This window comes from Meleagris gallopavo, chromosome 12 (genome assembly GCF_000146605.3).
Source record: "Meleagris gallopavo isolate NT-WF06-2002-E0010 breed Aviagen turkey brand Nicholas breeding stock chromosome 12, Turkey_5.1, whole genome shotgun sequence".
NCBI classification, from domain to species: domain Eukaryota; kingdom Metazoa; phylum Chordata; class Aves; order Galliformes; family Phasianidae; genus Meleagris; species Meleagris gallopavo.
The window spans coordinates 10,050,834-10,073,544 of record NC_015022.2 but is presented as its reverse complement, the minus strand read 5'-3'; the positions used below and the strand labels follow the sequence as shown (position 1 = coordinate 10,073,544).

At 39.1% G+C, this 22,711-nt stretch overlaps 2 protein-coding genes across 6 annotated transcripts; one reads left to right on the top strand and one right to left on the bottom strand.

The window, feature by feature from the left end:
- Positions 1–1,193: 1,193 nt before the first annotated feature.
- Positions 1,194–15,564, top strand: USP8 (ubiquitin specific peptidase 8). Of its 2 annotated transcripts, XM_010717442.3 has the most exons (19): positions 1,244–1,347; positions 1,738–1,882; positions 2,489–2,574; positions 3,768–3,912; positions 4,267–4,324; positions 5,083–5,227; positions 5,541–5,703; positions 6,533–6,677; positions 6,842–7,062; positions 8,162–8,740; positions 9,949–10,038; positions 10,662–10,742; positions 11,119–11,381; positions 11,922–12,134; positions 12,492–12,702; positions 12,877–13,113; positions 13,745–13,887; positions 14,270–14,402; positions 14,603–15,564. In XM_010717442.3, the coding sequence occupies exons 1-19, from the start codon at positions 1,244–1,246 to the stop codon at positions 14,786–14,788; spliced, it is 3,348 nt and encodes a 1,115-aa protein (XP_010715744.1). In that variant the 3' UTR covers positions 14,789–15,564. The 2 variants fall into 2 exon arrangements, with proteins under 2 accessions (XP_010715745.1, XP_010715744.1); XM_010717443.3 differs by lacking the exon at positions 9,949–10,038 and having other exon boundaries at positions 1,194–1,347.
- On the bottom strand, positions 13,108–22,677 carry USP50 (ubiquitin specific peptidase 50). Of its 4 annotated transcripts, XM_031555313.1 has the most exons (5): positions 21,900–22,677; positions 21,221–21,318; positions 19,806–19,893; positions 19,158–19,339; positions 17,898–18,007 (listed from the first exon to the last, which is right to left on the bottom strand). In XM_031555313.1, exons 2-5 carry the CDS (start codon positions 21,236–21,238, stop codon positions 17,939–17,941), a joined length of 357 nt encoding a protein of 118 aa, XP_031411173.1. In that variant the 5' UTR covers positions 21,239–21,318; positions 21,900–22,677; the 3' UTR covers positions 17,898–17,938. The 4 variants fall into 4 exon arrangements, with proteins under 4 accessions (XP_031411171.1, XP_031411173.1, XP_031411170.1 ...); XM_031555311.1 differs by lacking the exons at positions 17,898–18,007; positions 21,221–21,318; positions 21,900–22,677 and adding an exon at positions 13,108–13,345 and having other exon boundaries at positions 19,806–20,295; XM_031555310.1 differs by lacking the exons at positions 21,221–21,318; positions 21,900–22,677 and having other exon boundaries at positions 19,806–20,295.
- Positions 22,678–22,711: the final 34 nt, after the last annotated feature.

Here is a 22,711-nt window from a genome sequence, read left to right as displayed (position 1 = left end):
ATCTGTGTGCAGAGGTCAGTGTTAGGCTCGTCATATCATGAGTATCCAGCACAAATTTCATGGTACAGATAGGCCAAATGGTTTCTGAAAATATATTTACTGACTTTATAGTTGAATAAACTTGCTGGATAGATGAGTTTGAGCATTCTTAAATCAGCATTTCCTTCCTCTTTGTTTTCCTTATTCTTCTGCTTGTATTCTTACAAGTTACCAAGCACTGTTTCAAATAATTCTATCAATTGAGAAGGATTAATTTATACTGTTACCTATTCAGCCAGTCTTGCATGAATAATACATGCAATAGATAGAAGGACTGTTATGAATGATTAACATTTAAATAGCTGCAATTTAAACGTTATTCCCCTTTTGGCAAGGAAGGTTTGGGTGTAGGAGGAGCTGGGTTCCTTCAGCCTGGAGGGGAGAACGCTCCAGGGAGACCTCACTGCAGCCTTCCTGTGCCTGAAGGGCGCTTACAAGCAGCAGGGGGAGTGACCTTTTACAGGGTCTGGTAGTGACAAGACAAGGGGGAATGGCTTTAAACTAAAAGAGGGGAGACTGAGGTTAGATGTGAGGGAGAAGCTCTTCATTCGGAGGGCAGTGAGGCCCGGGCATGGGCTGCCCAGAGCTGTGGGTGCCCCATCCCTGGAGGTGCCCAAGGCCAGGCTGGGTGGCCCTGGGCAGCTGAGCTGAGGGGAACACAGCCCATGGCAGAGATTGGGGCTGGGGGGCTGTAGGGTCCCTTTCTATCCAAGCTGTTCTGTGATTCTATGATTCTTAGCTATTTATTTTTAACTCCTGGAATTGTCTTTCACTCATGCTTTGTGCTAGAAATGATTGCCCAGAGTAAGAATCAGATTGTTTGTTTAAATAGCAGCGTATTTCTATAAGAAATGCTGATTGTAAAGCAGTAATGCAGATTAAATGCCAAAGACATAGGTGCCAGCATATTAGAGTAACATGTCACCAGGTTGTAGTGGACCAGATCAACCATTGGAGCTCAAGTGATTACCTATGCTTAATTCACAGTTAGAATCATTAATTATAATTTACACTTGAACCATGTGTGTTCCAGATTGTTTTATATTCCTGTTGATCCATGTAACATGAGCTAGATTAGGCAATAACCACATACAGGTCACTATAATAACTGTATTAAGATACTAAAGTATAATTGGGCTTTTTTTTCTTTCTAGAAAACTACTGGTAGAATCTTGTAAGAAGGGAGATAAATAACTACATTAACATGCCTGCTGTGGCATCTGTACCTAAGGAGCTGTATCTTTGTACTTCATTGAAAGATCTCAACAAGAAGACGGAAATAAAACCTGAAAAGACCAGTACAAAGAGGTATCTATGTTTTAAGTGATTTGGAATTAACTATACAAAATACATCTCTCAGGAGCACATAGTAAATAGAATTTTGATTCCTATGCAGGTTAGATTGTTTCCTTATGTATTTGGCAAAATATTTTTTATAAGTACTTTTTCTCACATCACAGCATGCTCTTTCAGTTACAGAAGACTTTAAATGAGGCTAATGAACAAACTAGCAAAGAGAAACATCATTTGGAGGGGTGCGATTCTAATTCATATTTAGTGAGGTCTTTGTATTATGATGGTAAAAACCAAGCAATGTATGGGCAGAGGCTGTGAGCACTTAAAATGGTATCTTGCAATTAAAAGGTGTTTGGGGACAAGCCAACAACCACATGCCTTACACCTCTTTTTTTATTTCAGTTATGTGCAGAGCGCCCTTAAGATTTTCAAAGCCGCAGAAGAAAGCAGATTGGACCGAGATGAAGAAAAAGCTTATATCCTGTATATGAAATATGTGGCTGTTTATAATTTTATTAAAAAGAGACCTGATTTTAAGCAGCAACAGGTACAAAAGCCTTCTGTCTAACCTTTTCTGCATTAGTGAAACTGCTAGAAGTACAGAAAATTCAACACACATCCAAAGGATTACACTGATATTAATTGCTTCACATATACTGACATTTCTCCTTCCTACTTTTGACAAGTTTTTTTTTTTTTCTTAATTGCTTTTACAGTTTGCTCTTATCATTTACACATAACGTGCATAAATAGGTGTGTAATATTTTTTATGAAAAGCTAATCCTCTCATCTTTTCTATTCCAACATCTTTTGGGACAGTACTAAGGAGTTTGGGGATTGTGGAGTGGAGTTTCTTTTATTCATTTCAAGTCTCCTTCACTGAAAACACACGAATGTCCATTTTTGCTTTTACTTCTGCAACTAGATCCATCTTTTACTAAGCAGAAGTGCCTTGTTGGTATTAGTGCTGTAGAACAATGCTAATTACCATCTCATGTGTGAAGGGAAAATATTTGACTCAAAACAGTACCTTTTGTTGGCATTATTATCCTTATAATATAGTTTTTCTATAGATTAGCTATTCTTGATATGCACAGAAGTAGGCATCATTAAGCTGTACTGTTAATATGTGGGCTGATGCTTGTATTTCTAGGATTATTTCCATTCCATTCTTGGGCCTACAAATATAAAAAAAGCTATTGAAGAAGCTGAAAGACTCTCAGACAGCCTTAAACTCAGGTATGTGAATACAGTGGATGATATTCAATAAACCTGAATCCTATGCATACAGTTTCAGGGTTTCATTGCTATATAGTAGTAGGGGATTGTGCTTGCAGTATCACCTAGATACCTGAAATTACTGACAGCTTAAATAATTTACCTACAATAGTGTGCTTTTATAGATTATTTTTTGTCATCGTGTATTCCAATAACTTGCCACTGTTTGTGTTATGTTGCAATTCTTGGTGACTATGATTTATTGATAGTGTTTCCTAGTTTTGTTTAGCAACTCAAAAAGTAACCATAAGATAAACTGTATGTATGCTAGGGCAGATCAGGAGCCTTTTCCTCCTCCATTTAATCACAGTCTTCTGGAACCAAGTACACTTTACTGTATGGCTCAGTTATCAAGATTGTTAGTTCCAAACACTTTCTTCTGTGGAACTCTAGTAACCCTCATCATCTCAGTTGCATTAAATATAATAGAATGCTCTTTAACAACATTGTGACTGTAAAAGCCTGAAGTTGATATAAAAGCTGTGGTTTACAGTTCTGTGATTGTTCTTACAAAGGCAAATGGCTGGGAGGTTAACTTTCAAGGCTGAAAGGAACACCTCCTGTATACAAGACTTAAGTCTGCAAAAAAATGTGCGTGTGATTCTTGCATAGATGTCACTGTAGTCTCAGAATTTGAAATAAAGAGCAGGGAAACTGGTGAGGGCATAACAGAATCATAACATCAACTTACACCCTGACAATGACTGCTGCTATACAGGTAGTTCAAAAAAAAGGAAGTTCAGAGAACTGAGATAACTTTCTAACTATTACTGTTATCTGCGCTGTTGCAAAACCACATAAAGTACCTTGGATGACTGTTACAGTATATGGAAGTTTACCTGCAAGTGACCAGTTCATACTCCTGTTTCTATGAAATGAAGAACCTATTGCATCGAGTGACAGTGAGTTTAAAGAATAAAATTGTAAGGCTTAAGAGTAATGGCTGTGGAATAGGATAAAAAAAAATCATCCCAAGAGCAGGAGAAACAGTACATGCAGTCATGGAGGAAAATGGGGGTTTGTTGAAAGGAGTGGCTGTTGGGGAGTATTTCACCCATCCACCCCAGGGCTTGCTATTGCTGCTGGTGATTAAATAAGGCTAGCTTATTATGCGATACTGGAGAGGGGAAACACAACACACTTTTGTTTCACAGATATGAGGAAGCTGAAGTACGGAAAAAACTTGAAGAAAGGGACAGACAAGAGCTGCAGAACAAGCAAGAACCAAAAGATGATGGAAAGAGTTCAGCCAAAAGCTTATCAGAAACTACAGCAGATTGCAAAGGAAAAAGCCAGAGGGTAATTGAAGATATCTGCAAATTCTCTAGTTCAGTTATAGTTTTAATGTTTGATATTTATTAGCTATCTCCAGCTCAGAATCATACCTCATTGTTTTGATGTGGGTTGTTTTTAGTTAATTTATGCTCCCCACTGCCTTTCCAAGGAAAACTCAAAAGGTTGAGTCCTACCAACCTCGAAGTCTTTCTTAAGACAGACTTTGAAAGAAGCTTCCTTTTGCTAGACTTCTTCCTGTGGCATAGTTTGACCAGTTTCCCTCCAGTTGTATGAGAGTCAGTGTCTGCTGGCCACCTTGGTTCTGACTATTAGGTCTTAATTTAACTTACTGTTTTTTTTCTCCTCCTTACAACACAGATCAATGGTGAGACGAAGCACTCACTGGAAAGAAAGGATCAAGCTGAGAGTTTTAGTGGTAAGAGATAATGTTTACACAGGTGTAGAAAAAAAAAAAAAGTCTCCATACACCTATGCACCTATTGCTTTTGCTGCTGCAGTCCTTTAAAGTTATTTCACTGTCAGAATATTTGGATAAAATTTTGCTATCCCGTATTTCAGCAATAGCAGCTTAATGATAAAGCTCTGTATTTACATCTTAATTATTTTTCTTGTACTTAGAAAGTTGACCTGGTGTTTGTTTTTTTGTTTTTTTTTTTTAGTTTAATAACTAGAGTGGTCAAACAAAAGATGTCTTTTCAACTGATATGAAAAAAAATCTAGGCAAGGCTGAATCATGTCAGCTTTTTTAGTTAAATAAGAAATTCCCCCTGCCTGTCCCAGTCCTGTTTTGTTTTTTTCCTTTGATAAATGTGAAAACGTTCCTCTTCAGCTGAGAACTCTAGAGAGCATCTGCAGTATGTAGCTCATGAGTGCTTGCCTATATAGCTTATGTTAAATGAGACCATGACAAATTAAACTCATTTATCACCAAACATCCAGTATTGTCAAATTCAGCAGGTTAGCTGTTAATCACTACAGGAGTGGTAGCAAAAGAATCAATCTGCTCTGCAGTGTCTCAGCTCCATGGCTTTGTGGGAAGAACATGTGTTAACATATTCTGTATGCTCTTCTGTTCTATGTCATCTGTTTGCAGTCTTGATTACTCCAGAAGTGATGATAGCTGTCTCCATTTACACTGTAGCTTTTAGCATCTAACAGCTTTTGTATTTCAAGGAGCAGTCACAGCTGAGAAACTGTTTGCAATGATGACAGACAAAAGCATTGAATTGATTATAATGGATGCTCGAAGCTTGAAGGACTACCAGGAGTCCTGTATTCCAAGATCTGTCAGTGTTCCAGAAGAAGCTATCAGTCCTGGGTATGAAATAATGTTAAATGATAATGAAACATTTTATTTCTCTGAACTAGTGTTCCTTGCAGTCTCTTAAAAACAAAAAACCTAACTCTGCATTGGAAAGATCATATACTTTTACAGCTCATACACTTTAGTTTGAGAGTCCCTGATACATATGAATTGTTGAAATATATCTGGACTCTGTTCTTGCATGTACCAATTTAAATCCAGAGAGCATGTATTTTATCCAAGCACATAAATAGATATGGTTCTGTGTATTGTTGGATGAAGTGTTGCTTGTACATCTGTCATTTAAATGCATATTGATACATTTCAGAGTTACTGCTAGTTGGATTGAAGCTAGACTCCCAGAGGATTCTAAAGATCCATGGAAGAGGAGAGGACACTTTGATTATGTTGTACTGCTGGACTGGTTTAGTTCTGCAGAAGACTTAAAGCTAGGAACAACTCTTCGGAGCCTGAAAGATGCACTTTTTAAGGTTGGCAAGCTTCATATTTTATATTATTTCATCTCAATAAATAAGGCAGTCTTAAATCACCTATAATTACAAAGTACATGGATGACAGTGACATTCTAGGTAAACATCTTGGTTCAGTTTTCAAAGACTGCTTGTTTTAATAGCAGAAGTATGGATTGAGGCTTTACTTCCCCCTGCTTATGCTGTAGCAGTAGAAATAATTCTACTATTAGAATTATTATATATATAATATATGTATACACTGCAAAGAGCAGAATGATTCAACTCCCCAGCATTTAGCTGGTAAACTTTAAGTACAAACATAGTTCAAGCAGTTCTCCCTATTTACTGCTTTAAAGAATAGTTCCTAACCTCTGTGCCTTGTTCATCTTCTTCAATATCCTTCGATATTAAAGGTCTTGGGAAGAGGCTGAGTTGGAGCCTGAACTCTGAAGGGCTTTTCAGAAAGTTAACATGATGCTTACCAGTGCCCCAATCACTGAGCAAGGCTTGTTAGATAAAATGCTGAAGTAAATGTTAAATTAAAAAAAAAAAAAGAAAAATATTTTTCTGCACAGAGGGTTGTCACTGAAATAAGTAGTAAGTGGGTCTGTGTTGGAAATATTTGGGCCCTGTTATAGGTAGAGACAGGAACTTCAATGCTGGGAGTTTTCCAGACTGTTCCCCAAAGCGGTTTTGCAGCCAGTTTAATTCTTATCTAAAAGTCTTAAAAGTAACTTCTAAATTTAATGACTTGAAACAGAAATTTCAACAACATGGTTAAGATTGAACAGCTTCCACACTATGTTTAGATCATTTAATTTCAAGCTTTTTTTTTTTTTCCTTACAGTGGGAAAGCAAAACTATACTGCAGAATGAACCTTTGGTTCTAGAAGGAGGCTATGAAAACTGGCTCCTTTGCTTTCCCCAGTACACAACAAATGCTAAAGTAACTCCACCCCAGCATGGCAGGAGTGAAGCAGTAACTGTGTCTTGTAAGTACAAAGATGTCTGTAACTAATGTACATAACATCATTCAGTTGCGTTTGAGATGGCCTTGTCTTGGGCTACATCTCTAAATCTTAATTTGAGGGTCTGGTGGAACTTGAGGATTACTTTGTTGTAAGAGCTGTCTCGTGTTTTCTCCCTTCTATCCCAGTGGATTTTACGTATCCATCTCTGGAAGAGCCAGCTCCTGTTCTACCTGTTGCCCCTATAAAGCCTTCTCCATCAGAAGTGGTCGAAAATGAAGAAACAGGAGCTAATTTGGAAGAGAGATTAAAGTCACTGAACAGACCAAGTGTAGAAGGTGCTGCTGTTCCAAAACCTGACAGCTCATTCATAGTTAATCCAGCATCAATTACAAGAAATATCCCTGAGGTAAACTGTGCTCCTTTCTTTCAAATTTAGTACAAGGTTAATCTATCACAACCAGAAGCCTAAATCCACAGAGAGATGTTCTTGGTATTTGTTCAAGCCTTGAAAACAAGAACATTAATGTAGAGACTATTAGAAGTCTGTGAAGCCATAGTAAATAATCCACAGAACTTTACGGAGCTGAATATACTTGATGCTACTTCTGAGTTTTTGCTGAGGATTTCTATATAAGCACAGCAAAAAGTAAAAGTCAGCCATTGCTCATTAATTTAAAAAGTCCATAAGCAAACTTTTCTAATCAAAACATACAGATGATGAAACAGGAAGGGCAGTTAAACCATGACTTACCTTGGCTACTCCAATGCTATCCTTTCCAGCCACTGTATCTTCCTTCAAACAGGAAAACATTTAGGTGGTTTGACACTCCTTGTCTAGTGCTGAAAACACAGGGACCTGTTTTTTCCTCTCATGGATCTGAAACTTTCTAAAAACACCTTTGTAAAGTCCTTACACTAAAATAATTTGCTTTCTTTGGTAGACAAGGCTAAAAATACCAAACTCTTTGCCTTTTTAGATAATTCCTTTAACATAGATTTCAGTTAACAAAGACCTTAATTATTTTCTTCCTTAAACTAGACCAGCCTTTGTTCTTTCAAAACTTCTAGCATTGAAACAACCTGCTCCCCTAGGTTTGAGCAGTAGTCAGTCTTAAGCACCTCTTCCCATCAGGCACACCTGCCCTAATTACGTACAGAGCATGTGATTGAGAGCCATGCGCAAATTAGGCTGCCTGATTGCCCTAAAATATTCACCTTTGGAAGCTCAAGAATAAAGACCCAAATTGCAGTAATGTGTGCTTAATGCTGTGCTTATGGTTCTCTAGGGCTTGTTGACTCTTACCTCACATCTGGAAGTTAAATGAATAGCTGATTGTACTAAAAAGCATCCGAATTACCAGATCTACTGAAATTGAAAGTTGATTCTCCATCTGGCAGATATCAACTTTTTATAATCTTTATTCTTTTATACATCTGACTTAGAAGTCCAACCAAGAGAGCACCAGTAGCTGTAGTGAATTGTTCTCCTGTGCTTTCTATTATAGGTTGATCGTTCTAAAAAGCCTTCCATAAAAATACCTGATGATAGTAAACCAAAATCTGAAAGTACACCCAGTGACAGCCAACCTATTGAGAATGCCCGCGTGGTTCCAGACCGGTCCACAAAGCCATTACTTGATGCTAAGAGTGTTCTGACAGAAGAAGAAAAAAGCCGTGTACATGCAGAAACTGCTGCTCTGATGGAGAAAAACAAACGAGAAAAAGAACTGCGGGAGAGGCAGAAGGAAGAACAAAAAGAGAGACTCAAGCGAGAAAAGGAAGAACAAGAGCAAAAGGCAAAGGAAGAACAGAGAGAAAAGGAACACAAAGAAAAGCTACAGCAATCCAAAGAGGAGAGGGAACAGAAGGAGAGAGACGAGCAGATAAAGAGAGAACAGGAGGAGAAGGAAAAAGAAAAAGCACGCAAAGAAGCAATAGAAGCAAAAAAGCAAAATAAAAATGAACTAGAAAGCATTGATGCAAAAAAGGTTGAGACTGACAAAATGTCTACAGAAAGAAGAGAAAAGGGCACTCGAACACCAGATATGCAGAGACGTGTACTGGGTGATGCATCTCCAAGCAAGGTCAGTGAAAAGCGGAGCATGGAATGTTTGGGGTGATTTCAGCGCTTCTGAAGTGAGATAGCATCAATGTGAATTTTAAATATGTACAGTGTTGGAATCTTATTTAGGCCTGCTGTTTTTACATAAACGTATAGGAGAAAGTTGAAACCAAGAATCAAATAGTTTTGCAGGACAGCTTGAACTGGCTCAGTTCTTCCTTGTAGGTGTGCAGCGTGGGGTCTCCATAAGAGCATAAAAATTACATCATGAAGGTAGAATGGATGGTTCACAGTCTGCCATCCTCTGTTTCAACGACGGAGCCATGGCAGCACTTCTCTCACACCTCTCTAGTAACATACACTGTAATGTAGTAACAAATTCTTAGGACAGAATCACGTTACCACAACAAACTCTATAGTGCCCCCAGCTGCATGAACAGTGATGTAAAGGATTTTGTTAGTAATGGAAATGAAGTAAGCACCAATCTATTGTTTTTTTGCTGAGAATAGCCCAGTTCCAGCTCTTTGGGGGTTATGTTTTCTTCTTTCCTCTAATTAATGAAAAATTTGCAGAATTTCATTTTGATTGTGAAAGAATGATCTGATCCTGAGAAAGGAACCATTTATGAAGTTAGCTTACTGAAACTGATGTCTTCAAAAACGTTTCTCAAGAAGATGCACTGGGCTATTTCTTTCTCCCTTAGCAATTGTTTGTGTAATGGCAATGCTCAAAGGAGCCAAAACGTCCTGGACAACCTTAGCACAGTCATTCTTGAACTTTTGTTTGACTGACAGGGTAACTTCACATAATCCTGAAATGACTGTCCATGATAAAATAAATTCATAATCTTGGATTTACACATTGTCTTGTTCAGGGAGAGGCTTTATCACAGTGAAAAGTACAAACGAAAGTGAGGAAAAAGTCTTTATTTAAAAACAAAGTAACAACCCCACAGCTTTTAATGGGGAAAATAGTGCATGTGGAACCTCTACAGTTATTTTCTAAGCTCTTGAAAGTAGTAAGTCTATCTTAACACAACATTCAGTTACAAAGGCTATTCCAAAAAACCACTGCATAGGCTAACAATACAAAAAGTGATGCTAGCTGCAGTGACTTCATTTAACAGCAATGAGAAAAGAAAATTTGTTTCTTCCCTATTTTGCTTTATCAGCCTTCTTTACTAACAGCCTAGATGAAAATTGAAAGCCTTCTCTCAAAATCTTTTACAGCAAACTGAGGTTAAAGGACAACCAGACAGTGGAGCTCAAAAGCCAGGACCCCTTAGAGAGGATTCTGAACAAGATACTGAAAGACTTAAAGTAAATACATTGTGTTTCATGTAGCCAAAAACAAGCAAGTGCAGATGCTTTGTGATTGTTTTTTCATGTTAAATTCTACCTCACTTTAATTTTCAAAGTCATAATCTTAAGAAAAGACTGTGCTATGCTCATAGCTATTTGAGTTTCTTTTATTTTGTCATTTTCGTCTGCAAAAAATTTGTGAGACTTTCATTAGAAATTTTCATATGCTTCTGATGGCATTAACAAGTGTTCCACACTCATTTGTCATCTCATGTGTACTTTGTTGCATACTAGCTGGGAAGGAAGGAAAGATCTTCGCTTTGTGTTTAACAAAAGCACGTATTTCTAACAAAGTGGCTTAACTAGGGGAGGAATGGAGTAGTCAGGTTATTGCAAAGCTGAAATGTCTTTTCTTTTTCCTGGAGCTTGTCAGCATACGGCTTTTGTCTAGGTTGTGTGGTATGAAATAGTACTATTTGCCATTTTTATGTCCTACAACGAGTTGCATTTTCAGCTACAATGAAGGATTTCTTATTGAACTGTTTTGCGTTCAATCGTGCAACTACACAGGGAAGTCACAGGCAGCTTGCTGCTCTGTGCTGGTAAATGCACGTACCTTACATTTCTCTTGTCTTTATTAGTCTCAGCGGGAGCCATTGATCAGAGCCCGAAGTGAAGAAATGGGGAGGATAATACCAGGACTGCCTGAAGGTTGGGTAAAGGTAACTTTCTATTCTGATGTCATAACCAAGCTGCTTCTGCAATTTCCCAGTGCCTTTCAATTGTCACATTTCTAAGTCAGATCTTTATTTTTGTCTCTTTAGTTTCCACATGCAGTTGTTTTCCAATTTTTTTCTGAATTTTCTGTAATGAAATCAGGGAAGCTCACATGCCAATTCTAGTGCTAAGGAGTTTCTGTTTAAGTGCATGTTGGTGAAAGTGGTACCTTCCACTACGTTTAATCCGTTAAGTACTGAGGACAGTAACTACTCCTCAGTGTTTAAGAAACTCATGTATTTTCCTGCAGTACTTGGTAAATGGATAGGCTTCATAATAGATCTTGACCTAGTTTTAAAACTCTTTTTTTCCCTCCCAAAGTTTCTGGATCCAATCACTGGAACCTTTCGTTACTATCACTCGCCAACGAACACTGTTGAGATGTATCCACCAGAAATGGCTCCCTCGTCCACACCTCCAGCCACCCCACCAACCCGCAAACCCAAGCCACAGATGGCTGCAGAGCGGGAGCGAGAACACTCCAAACTGAAGCGCTCCTACTCATCCCCAGATATAACCCAAGCCATTCAGGAGGAAGAGAAGAAAAGGATTCCTGTAACTCCTGCAGTCAATCGTGAAAATAAGTATGTTTGATAACTTACATCCCAACTAAGGCAATTACATTGCCAATTACACTGAAATCTGTATTTTCTAAGTAGACTTGGAAGAATACAAGAGAGTTTTTCTTTGTAGACTTTAATGCATGGGCATTTTGAGAGTTAACGTCATTATTTACTAACATGAATTTCAAGGATCACAGCATCATTGGGTTACAATTGCTTTTTAGGTATTGGCATTTGTGTTAACGTATTAAATGCCAGTCTTCTGGCATTTTCAGTCTGTGAAATATTGTGTTTAGTTTTTAAACGTGAAGAATTAGCTGTTAATTATATAATAAATTAAATAAATAAATGCTGATTTAGCCCATACCTCGGCCCGATTACAGGCAGCGTATGTAGGTTCATCACTGTTTCATTAACTTGTCTCAGCACCCTAAATGATGTCATTTGGGTGACTTCTCGCACTCGGATGTTTTGCCACCTGTGAGGGAAGGTGGTTCTGGTGGATTATGTGCATGCTTTTGTCAACTGTCAGACTGCTAAAAAATAAATCCTTCTTTACAGACCAGTCTATTACCCTAAAACAGAAATTTCAAGACTCTCTGCATCACAGATTAGGAACCTTAATCCTGTGTTTGGGGGATCGGGACCAGCTCTTACAGGACTTCGTAATCTAGGGAACACTTGCTATATGAACTCCATACTACAGTGTCTGTGCAACGCACCTCACCTAGCTGAGTACTTTAACAGAAACTTGTATCATGATGATATTAACAGGTAACAATCTCATATTCTCATCCTTTTATTTACAACTGAAGGATAAGAAGTGTTTTTTTAATTAACAATTGTAAAGTTAGATTAATAGAGCTGGAGATTTTTTCCAGAGATTTCTGAGAATTCAGCTGTGGGCCAGAATAGGTTTTACTGGGCAGTCTGAACTGCATTCATAGATAATTGTTGGTTGTTTTGAGTTGATTGCAGTACACTTACATAGCAATTGGCATAATAAGCTGGGAATAGTGATACCTTCCATCAGACCAATATCGAATATTTAAATGCAGTGTAAAAGTAGGCAGAAATCTCAACTCAGACTAACAGCTTTTTTGTTTTTATTGGATCTGTTTAATTGTATAGGTCCAATTTCCTGGGGCATAAAGGTGAAGTGGCTGAAGAGTTTGGAGTAATAATGAAAGCTTTGTGGACAGGACAGTATAAATATATCAGTCCAAAAGACTTCAAAATTACAATTGGGAAGATTAATGATCAGTTTGCAGGATATAGCCAGCAAGACTCCCAGGAGCTGCTTCTCTTCCTAATGGACGGCTTGCACGAAGACCTCAATAAAGTAAGCCATATACATTACAAGTCTTACATCTGCTAAATATTGATGGCAAGAAACCTGTAGAAGAGAGCTCAGGCAGATGGCTATCCTGACACATTTAAACGTCATTTAAATGTTCTTCCTTTTTTTTAATGTATGTTAATATATGGCTAAGGTATTCCAACATCTGTTATACAGGCTGACAACAGGAAGAGATACAAGGAAGAAAACAACGATCATCTTGATGACCTCAGAGCAGCAGAACTAGCCTGGCAGAAGCACAAACAGCTCAACGAATCCATTATTGTGGCACTCTTCCAAGGCCAGTTCAAATCAACAGTGCAGTGTCTCACATGTCACAAGAAGTCCCGGACCTTTGAGGCGTTCATGTATTTGTCCTTACCACTTGCATCCACCAGTAAATGCACACTGCAGGTAAGGTGACACTAGAGACAAACATTAAAAACATTTCTCTTTGACTTTGTTATGACCCTGCCCAGAGAGGTTGTGCAGTCTTCCTTATTGGACAGGGATGTGGTCCTGGACAACCAGCAGGAGGTGGCCCTCATAGCCTTCAGAGGTCCCTTTCAACTCCAACCATTCTGTAATTCTGTGCTCAGCCTCTTGTCAAAGGAGTTTTCAGTGTTCCAGCTTAATATACATCAACCTGAAACGTGAACAGATCTGAGTCTATTACTGCTTAATTCTTCTAAATTAAAAAGAAAAAAGATAATAAGTATTTTAAAACACAAGCAGGATGGAAATATCGAAATCAGAAGAAACAGAGTCAGAAAAGACATCTAGTATTTGCTCTTGTCACACTATAAATGTTTTGTGATTTTTTTTTTTCTTTAAATACTGTAGGCATACTATGAAGATCTGACAAATAATTAATACATGCAGTAAAACTTTCACAGGTGGATTTAACTCTGTTTCCATTACATGGCATGCAGATAACAAGCAAGGTGCTACAAGTTAACAAGCAAATAGGAAATAAGCATTTTGATTCCATTATCTTAGATAGCCATCCTTCACAGTCCATACTTGTTTATTCTCTTGTTTTAAGGAATGCCTTAGATTGTTCTCCAAAGAGGAAAAGCTCACCGACAACAACAGATTTTACTGTAGCCATTGCAAAACTCGAAGGGATTCTTTGAAAAAAATAGAAATTTGGAAATTACCACCTGTGCTTCTCGTGCACCTGAAACGGTAAGTGAAATAATGATTAGTGGAAATGAATTAGAATGAAATGACCAGGATTTGATGAAGATTGGTTGTTCTACTGTAGTCATTCTCTATTTTTAATTGGAGAAAGTCCCAGTTGTAATTCCAGTTGCATTGACACAAGAACTGCATTTTCACCTGATGTCTGATTTACTCGGCTGTTGCTCACAAAGCACTTCTACAAGCAACTTCTCATTTGTGCTCAGAAGCACATGTGTGAGCATAAGCTGTTTGAAAAACAGTTTAATTTTTAGATGATACCATGCCTGGGTTAAAAACAGGGAAAACTCACACATGGCTTAACACACGTGCTTAAATAGCTTGTGAATGACTTGTAACTTATAATGATGCTTTTTTAATTCTCTAGATTTTCCTATGATGGAAGATGGAAGCAAAAGCTTCAGACCTCTGTAGATTTCCCATTGGAAACTCTTGATCTTTCACAGTATGTTATCGGTCCAAAGAATAATTTGAAGAGATACAATCTATTTTCAGTATCAGTAAGTAATTCACATTTCAAGTTACGTGATCTTTGTGCTAAGACTTTATTTGCAACATAGAGACCAAAAGAAGTTATGTCCTAAAATGAACGATCAGTATTTAGTTTAGGATCACATGTTCTACTTCATTTTTCTTGACCAGGTAAGAAATGGAAGCTTTCTAAGCCATCAATTTTTTCTTCTCCTTTTCCCATTTACAGAATCATTATGGTGGGTTGGACGGAGGGCACTACACCGCCTACTGCAAAAATGCCTCAAAACAGCGCTGGTTTAAGTTTGATGACCATGAAGTATCTGAGATCTCAGCATCATCTGTGAAATCCTCAGCTGCATATATTCTCTTTTACACTTCTTATGAACAACGAGCAGTGGATATGGCCACATAAAGTAATATGGGTTAAGAAAACTGGTTTTCTTTTTATAAGAACAAAGTAGTTATGGGAAGGCGAATGAACATGCAAAGCTATGGCAGATGTAGTCATTAAAGTTACGGGGATGGTTGCAGCAGCTTCTCTGCAAGCAAGCTCTTTATGGTCAGTACTACAGCTTAAATGAGTGATTAATAATGCTTGTGGTAATACTGCCATCTGTGAAACCATTTAAAAGCATACTTTGCATTACCATTTATTTAAAAAAAAAACAACTATATTTTTAGTCTGCTCCAAAATTAAATTCTAGCTTAGTCATCTGATCTCTATTAACAAGTAGTTGAAAACGTCTAAAATTCCCAAGGCATATCTTGATTTTTATCTTCATTCCTTCACTGTTATGGCCTTTTCACATTTCTAACCTTAAGCTTGATTCTACTGTGAATACTCTAGAATGATGTAAACAGTTAGGAATGTAAGTGTACATATTGATTGCATACTTGCACATCAGAACTATGTATATAATAAAATGTTGTCCTTTTTGTGAGAAACTCTAAAACTCAGAGGATTGCTTTAATTTGCCAGCTCTTAAGTAACTGCAACACTACTTATTTAAAGGAAAAAAAAAAAAAAGCAGAGCTGTATTTTTTGTTAGCTTTTGTCAATATTTGTGCACTTCAGAGTTACTCTAAACAAACAAGACTTTCCTTTTTAATTTTTTTAATATAAATTTTCATGTATACATGCATTAAAAACCTTAAGAAATGATTTAAAAATATATCCTGTTAAACATACATTTGGGTTTGTTTTCATTCTCTGCAGGCTTTGTAATGGTCAGGGTTCTACAAAATGACAGTCTGAGTCGTTCACACAGTTTAAAGGCTCTTCAGGTGAAGCTACTGCTACTTTGTGTGGAACTAGCTAGTTCAGAAACTGTTTGAGTTGAATCTTGTGCATTGTCCTGGTCTGGATTTGGGTTGGTTTTCCTTTTCTGATTAGACTGGCATTCAAAAATCTTAAATCCTACAATCCGAACTTCTGTCTACATGCATAGGTAACCAACAGAACTGGAACCTTCAGGTAAGCACATGTGCATGCTCAGCAGTTCTACTCTTTTAAGGGGTCTGTGAAGTTTGTCGTGAAAAACAAACATCACAGCTTAGACAAAGGGGGTGGATGTGTGTTCCTTAGCACACTTGGAAGCTTCCAGACTTCTCTCAAGAAATTATTTCCTGGAAGACTGCAGCAGATGATGAGGTGATATGAATGCTAATTTAATGATGGAACAGAACGTAGCTAATACTGCATGAGTTCTAACGGCAGTCCTCTATACTCGCTGTTGTCTTTTCATGGCTGTTGGCTGTTTGTGGGTGCAGAAAAGGCCTGACAGGTGTACAACAGGTGATAGGCTCTGTTACACTGCACCGAGGAGTTCTGGATCTTGGTGATCTGCAGATTATCAAAGCTGTGTGAGCTGTTGGTGACTGAGTGCTTGCAGAACGCCAGAGTGGTTCTGTAACAAACAGCATAGTCTGTTAAAACTCTCCTGACAGGCAAAGCTGAGATTTGGCAATCATTTTTTGTTTGCACTTGAAGGAGGCAAGAGAAGATTCTTCTTTGGGGCTGCAGAGACAAATATTAATTCTAAAAAATGCTTTAAAAAATAGCAAAGAAACGCTTCATAGATTACTATCATGCTTACCTATTTTGCAATATTAAATGTGAAACCCAGCTGTTAGCCCCCAGTACAGGTCACTATAAGCAGAGAGTGACAGAAGAGCCCACTTGATCCTTATTTATGGGCAGGATCCACACAGGATCAGTTTGTGCTGAGGAGGCTGCTGCCAGGAACACATGCTTTTTAAAATTGGGATGTGGCAAGAGAGATGGGTAGAGAAGTGCTAACTTCTCTGTTTGGTTACATACTGTGACTACTGTATCTCTGACTGGAGATGAAACTTACATGGATTCTGTTGTGCATTTCTCAACGGATGCACGATAGGCTTCATTTAGGCTGACAGTGGTCAGTAATAGAATTCCAATATCAACTATTATAAACATGTTACTGGTAGATGATTAGTCAAGGAAAGAGGGACCATTTCTCTCACGTGCTCTAACTACAATTAAAAGAAACCAAGCACCCTTTTTTCATTAGGGTGTACCACTTCCTGATGAAAAACGTGTTCAGGTACTGATGGTTTTGTTAGGAAACTTCAGCTTACTGGATATATTTGTAGACTGAATTGGGAGCAGTGGGGAGGTGCTGGTTGTTTTACTGGGGCTTTTGTATGTTTGTGTGCTTTTCAAACTGCTGGATGTTTAAGTGCCTGGAACAGAGGCAGTTCTAAGTCCAAACAAACCCAGGCTTTATCTGTCACACTGGACAGGGTGTTACACACAGAAGTAGGAAAGGCAAAGCTCAGCATTAGAGCACACAAGCTGTACGTGAGTTCTTGCAGAAAAATGTGTAACTGTATGGAGAGAGATCCATTTTTCTGAGTGGATAGCAGATGTCAGTGGAGAGCTTCCTTTTGTAGTTGCCTTGCCACTCAAACTTGAAATAAAATTTTGAACTATTTTAAATAACATTGAAATTCTTTTATTGTGTTTTCTTAAACTGGCTTTACTGGGAGAGGGGGAGAATGCCTAATGGCTATGCTGGGTTTTGAAATAGATCTGTGTTGAGTATTACCATCAACTGACAAACACATGCCTGCAAATGATGTCCAGCAAGAAAAGCAAAGATCTTGCTGTCTGATCTTCCACCTATTAGAAATGGACGCAGGCATTAAAAGCAGACAGAAGTCAAACCTCTGTGTCATTGTCACCATCCCTTAAATGTTTTGGACTGTATTGTCAACTCTCCCTTCTTGCCAGACTCCATCCCCCTTTTCCTCTGTAACTTTCAGTATGAAGCATACTTCTAAACTTTCTGAGGACCAGCAGAGGACCAGAAGGCTGTTTTAGAATGGCAAGGAATGCAAATGCTGAACAGGAAATTAAATGCTAGTTCATATAACAGTTCTGTGAAGCCCAGCTACTCCAGAGAACTGTTTCTTCATTTTTTTCATAATGTGAGCAGTTGACAACATCCTTCTTACCTCATAAACCCCAGGAAACAGCCCTGGCTCACCCCATGTAGTTATTTCTCACTTAAAGAGGTACAATCTACCTCTGGACCTCAGCTGTGGTAGCCTTGACTGCAACATCTTCCTTTGTTCCACAGCAGGAGCTTGGCTATATAAAAGTAAAAAATGAAAAAGTAGCCAGCTGTTTCAGAAGTTCCTTCAGTGATTTAAGGTCACAAGAGAAGCAAATGTTTAATGTAGCTTAACTTGCAAAAGGTGCTGAGAATAAATGAGATCTGTATCATGCTAGGACCACTGAAAACATCTCCATGTACTGCTGTACCTGCAGTGTTCAGTACTGCTTATTGATAAGACTTCAGCTGAATGAGGCAGTTCATGAATGAAAGTTGCCATTACTGTGATGCGGGGGAGGAGAACATTCATTTGCAATGCAGTAATTGGCCATCAGTGAACCTAGTACAAAATCCTGTTGTTTTTGTAGTTTTAGCAATACTCTGGTTATTCGGAAAGAAATAATCGATCTCATCTTTTGTCTTCTCAGATTCAAGGCTACCCTTCCCTACAAAAGCTTCTTCCCACCCCAGCAGCTATTCTCTTCTGTTGGGGGAATTAACTTCCCTTCACTGTTACAATATTGGTGTTAGCAGCTTGGAGTCTCTGCCCTGCCAGCTCCCTTCATAGCACCAAGCCAAGTCCAACACAGGGTGAAGGACCCATGATGCCTGCCCAGTCAAACAGGTCATCTTCTAAGCAGTGTGGAGCTAACTTCTGTGGAAGAGCAGAGTGGGTTTGCAAAGGAGCAGCTGCCCACTGGCCGCAGGCTGTTTAGAGTCAAGTTTTGTGACAAGCTGAAATGCTATTACTTCAGTTTAATCTGTGTTTATGGAGCATCAAGTAAGCTGCTGTAAGATTTAATATTTCGGACGCATGGGTGGGATGATTTAATTGCTAGCAAAGCTGTTTTTCAGGGGACCTGAGGAAGAGAAGAGCAGACAGGGGCATGGCAGAGGAAGATTGTGGGCAGATGGAAAGGAAGAACGTAAAGCACGGAAAGGGCAGGGGGGGAAGAGGCACAGGCAGCATTAGCATTTAGATGAGGGGCTGCAATTTGACATGGCATTAGAAGAAGCTAGTGAGTTATTGTGTGCATGTGAGTATGAAACAAAGGAGGAAAGTGACAATTTTAGCAGCCGCATCATGAAGTTTGGAAGAGGAGAACTGGTGATTATGGTGAGGTGCTGAAGTACAAAATGCAGAGGAAACATACAGCCTCCAACACATCACAGCTGCACTCTTACCTTCTTGAGGGCCCCATGGAGTTTGTTCAGTATGCAGATGAACTCCTGTACATCCCACAGAGTCCTCTTGCTGACAGTTGGGCACTGCTCCCCAAGGACTGAACAAAAACCCTCCAGGGAAATGCAGTTGAGCTCTCTCAGCCATACGTCAGACACAGGTGGTTGTAGATTTGCCATTCTCCCTTGGGAAGAATAAACAGATTTCACATGGCCTCTGTCATTTGGTTTGAGAGACTGCAGATACTAGGAAGTAACAAAATGTGAAGACAGCGATGACAATTACTGGTATTGCCATAAAATGGCAAAAAAAAAAAAAAAAAAAGTAAGTATAACACTTAAGGTACCCAGCAAGGAAACACATGGTTGGTATCTGCAGAGTACTGATGATATGAGGGACGGTGGGTGAAGGAAATAGCAGTGACAGGTGAGGGTGCTCTGGCAGTGTCCCCAAACAGGATCAAGTCTTCTCAGTAGCACAGAAGTGTCAAAAGAGTTTGGCTCTGGTCTGGGACTTCCAGCCATTTGGAACAGGAAGTTCCAAATAAAGGCAGTTCTGCCTGCAGACAGTGCAGATCACAGCTGACAGAAAGGGGAAGTGGATGAGGAGCAGGGGACATGCTGGAAGTGACATGGGAGGAAGGACAAAACCTGACTGCGGCCAGACAACGTCTGTGGGTGCCTGGTGGGAAGCTGGTAAGTGGCTGCCTCCAGTGTCCTCATTGCAACCACGTAGCGTCTGGAAGGAGAGAAAAATAACAGTAGTGTGAATCAACCCACTTGTGCAGGGCTGCTTCATACTCTTCCTGAGAGGAAACAATCCATGAGCAGGGACGTGCTGCAGAGGCACTGCAGAACTGCATTCACATAGGGGGGGTTGCCCACGTGAGCTGCCAGCACAGCTGCTGCTCAGAAATCTCATTCCACAGAGCTAGAAGCCTCCCTCCTCCTGCAGCACAACACCTTGTTACCTGGGCACAGTAAGCACAGAATACAAATATTAAGTCAGACCTACTTAGAAGAAATACAGTATTTTCTCATGTGGACTCATGAGAAACCATACTAACTGATGTCAATGGGAGATGGCAGAAGTCAGACTTTTCACCCAAACATGCGGAAGGGCAGAGCTACAGCTATGGCAGAGGCTGGAGAATGACAAAATTAAAAAATATATAAAATTTAATTATATATATATATATATATATATTTATTATTATTATTTTTACTACATACATATATACACATACAAAATACTAGCCAAAGTTTGCAACAAGAGATCTGCTGCTCAACTGCAGCAAGGGCAGGAGGGAAGCTTCCAGCTGCCTATCATAACTTGAAAGGGATGCTTCTGTTCTTAGTTAATTCCGTTTTTGTGCAGACACTAAGAGAAGGCTGCGACTTGCTGCACATCTTCTGAAAGGGGAACATCAGAAGTTTCAGTCTCAGAAAACAAGCACTGCCATTTGTCTTGATGTCAAAGCTTCCTGCTAGAAGTTTTCCAGCTGCTGCCCAAAAGGCCACTTTTCCTGGTCCTTCTACTCTACAACACCCTTCAGCAACTGCAGTGCTTTTGCTTCCACTTCTGCTACTACTAATAGAACCACCTGTTCCTTACACTAAGCACAAACAACAGCATAGCAGCACAGCACAAACACAGAGTCATTCCAAGAATCATAGAATGGTTTGGGTTGGAAGAGATCTTTAAGATCATCCAGTTCCAACCCCCTGCTGCAGGCAGGAACACTCCCTCTAGACCAGGTTGCTCAAAGCCCCACCCAGCCTGGCCTTGAATGCTACCAGGGAGGGGGCATCCATGACTTTTTGCTGGGCAATCTGCTCCAGTGTGACACCACCCTCACAGTAAAGATACTCATTGCTAGTATCTTCCCAATATCCAGTCTAACATGGAAAAGCACTGTCTAGCTTTTTGTATTAGCAGTAGTTACGGTAGTAGTGCAGCTAGACATACAGACATATATTCACACTTCTACATGGTTAAGTAATGATGAGAGAGTTCAAATTTAGTAATGAAAAAGCAATTAGCCCTACATGCCTGCATAGCTTACCCTTCCTGCCTGTGTCATCAGGAGTCTCCATGTCAGGAACTTGCTCTTGATTTCCTTGGCAAGCTCCCGTTACCGTAACAACATTCTCATCCCCGGCTCTAAAAAAGCAAATACACAAAAATAAGTTACAACCCCCAAAAGCTTAGCATGAGTGCACCCAAGTACAGTATTTTACAGAGTAAGTTGATGCACTTCAGTTCTGCTCCACCATGGTTAATTGAAAGAATTTTGTCTTAATCTCACTCCATTAATGACAAGCGTAAGCACAGGGAACAATGCTGTACAACAAACTAAGAAAAACAGATAGAAGGAGGAAATGAATAATTGATTCCTCTTATACAGCTCTGGGAACAATGATACTACAAACTAATCAGCTTTTTCAGCTTCTACTTGTTGTGTATTATTTGTGTGTTACAGAGAGAAAATGATCAAGAAAAGCAGGGAAATATGTTGAACAGCAAGTACTGTGGTCATACACAGGCTGAGGACAATATTGAAAAAGAAAATGCTTTTTGAAACCACTGCTGGGGAACTGCAAGATAAATTTAACCTATAACAACTGTTATGCAGCTAGAATAGAATTTGTACTGGAATTCTAATAAACATTATTCCTGTGCTTATTCCTACTATTGGTGGTAGGGAATCTAAGATATCTAGGAAGGAAAAGAACATAGCTTACCAATTTCCATTTGTGGAAGACATTCTTCAAATAGCATAACATGGAAATGCATGTCAAGGTTGGTAAGATTTAAAGGCACTCGATGTTCTCAGCCAAACCACATGGTCCTACAGCCTACTTTTGGAAAACACAACATGAACATGACATGAATATTTTCCTAAGGGTTAGGATACCTCTTCAAACCAACCTTCTTTGCCACCACATCTTTCCAATGCCTTTCTTGGAAGACACTCACATTTACAATTGTTCTCTGTTAGCATGAAAGAGAAGATTGTACGTAAAAGTTGCCGTTGTTTTCTCCTTGGTTTACATTGAGGTTTCTCATGTAATTCTAGCTGTAATCTCAGTAAGCTGGCATTCATGGCAGGAAGATGTACAAAAACGTGCACAGTTAACCACTGTTAACCACTCCAAGTCATACATACATTCCCCAACCTTATTTACCCTTTTGGTCTCCTCTAGAAATCCTTCTTGATTTTAAGAATTAGCCTCACTAATGCATTGTATGCTGTTTCTACGTAGCTAACAATTTGGCAATAAAGAGGTGTAATTACTGCCTTGAATAGATGCCTATCACCTCACAACAACAGAAGGGGATGCAAGCAACCACTCAATAAGGAGCTCCAAATTTTAAAAAACACTATGAACAACTTTAAGATATTTTATCTCATTTACTCATTAATCCTATTACGTGTTTGTGCACTACAGCTTCCACATTTACTCCCCTAGTTTCTGGTGTCAGCCAAAGCTCAGATACCTCAAAGATAACCAATTGCTGTGTCCCAGCACAGCAAACACTATGTTTCCACAAA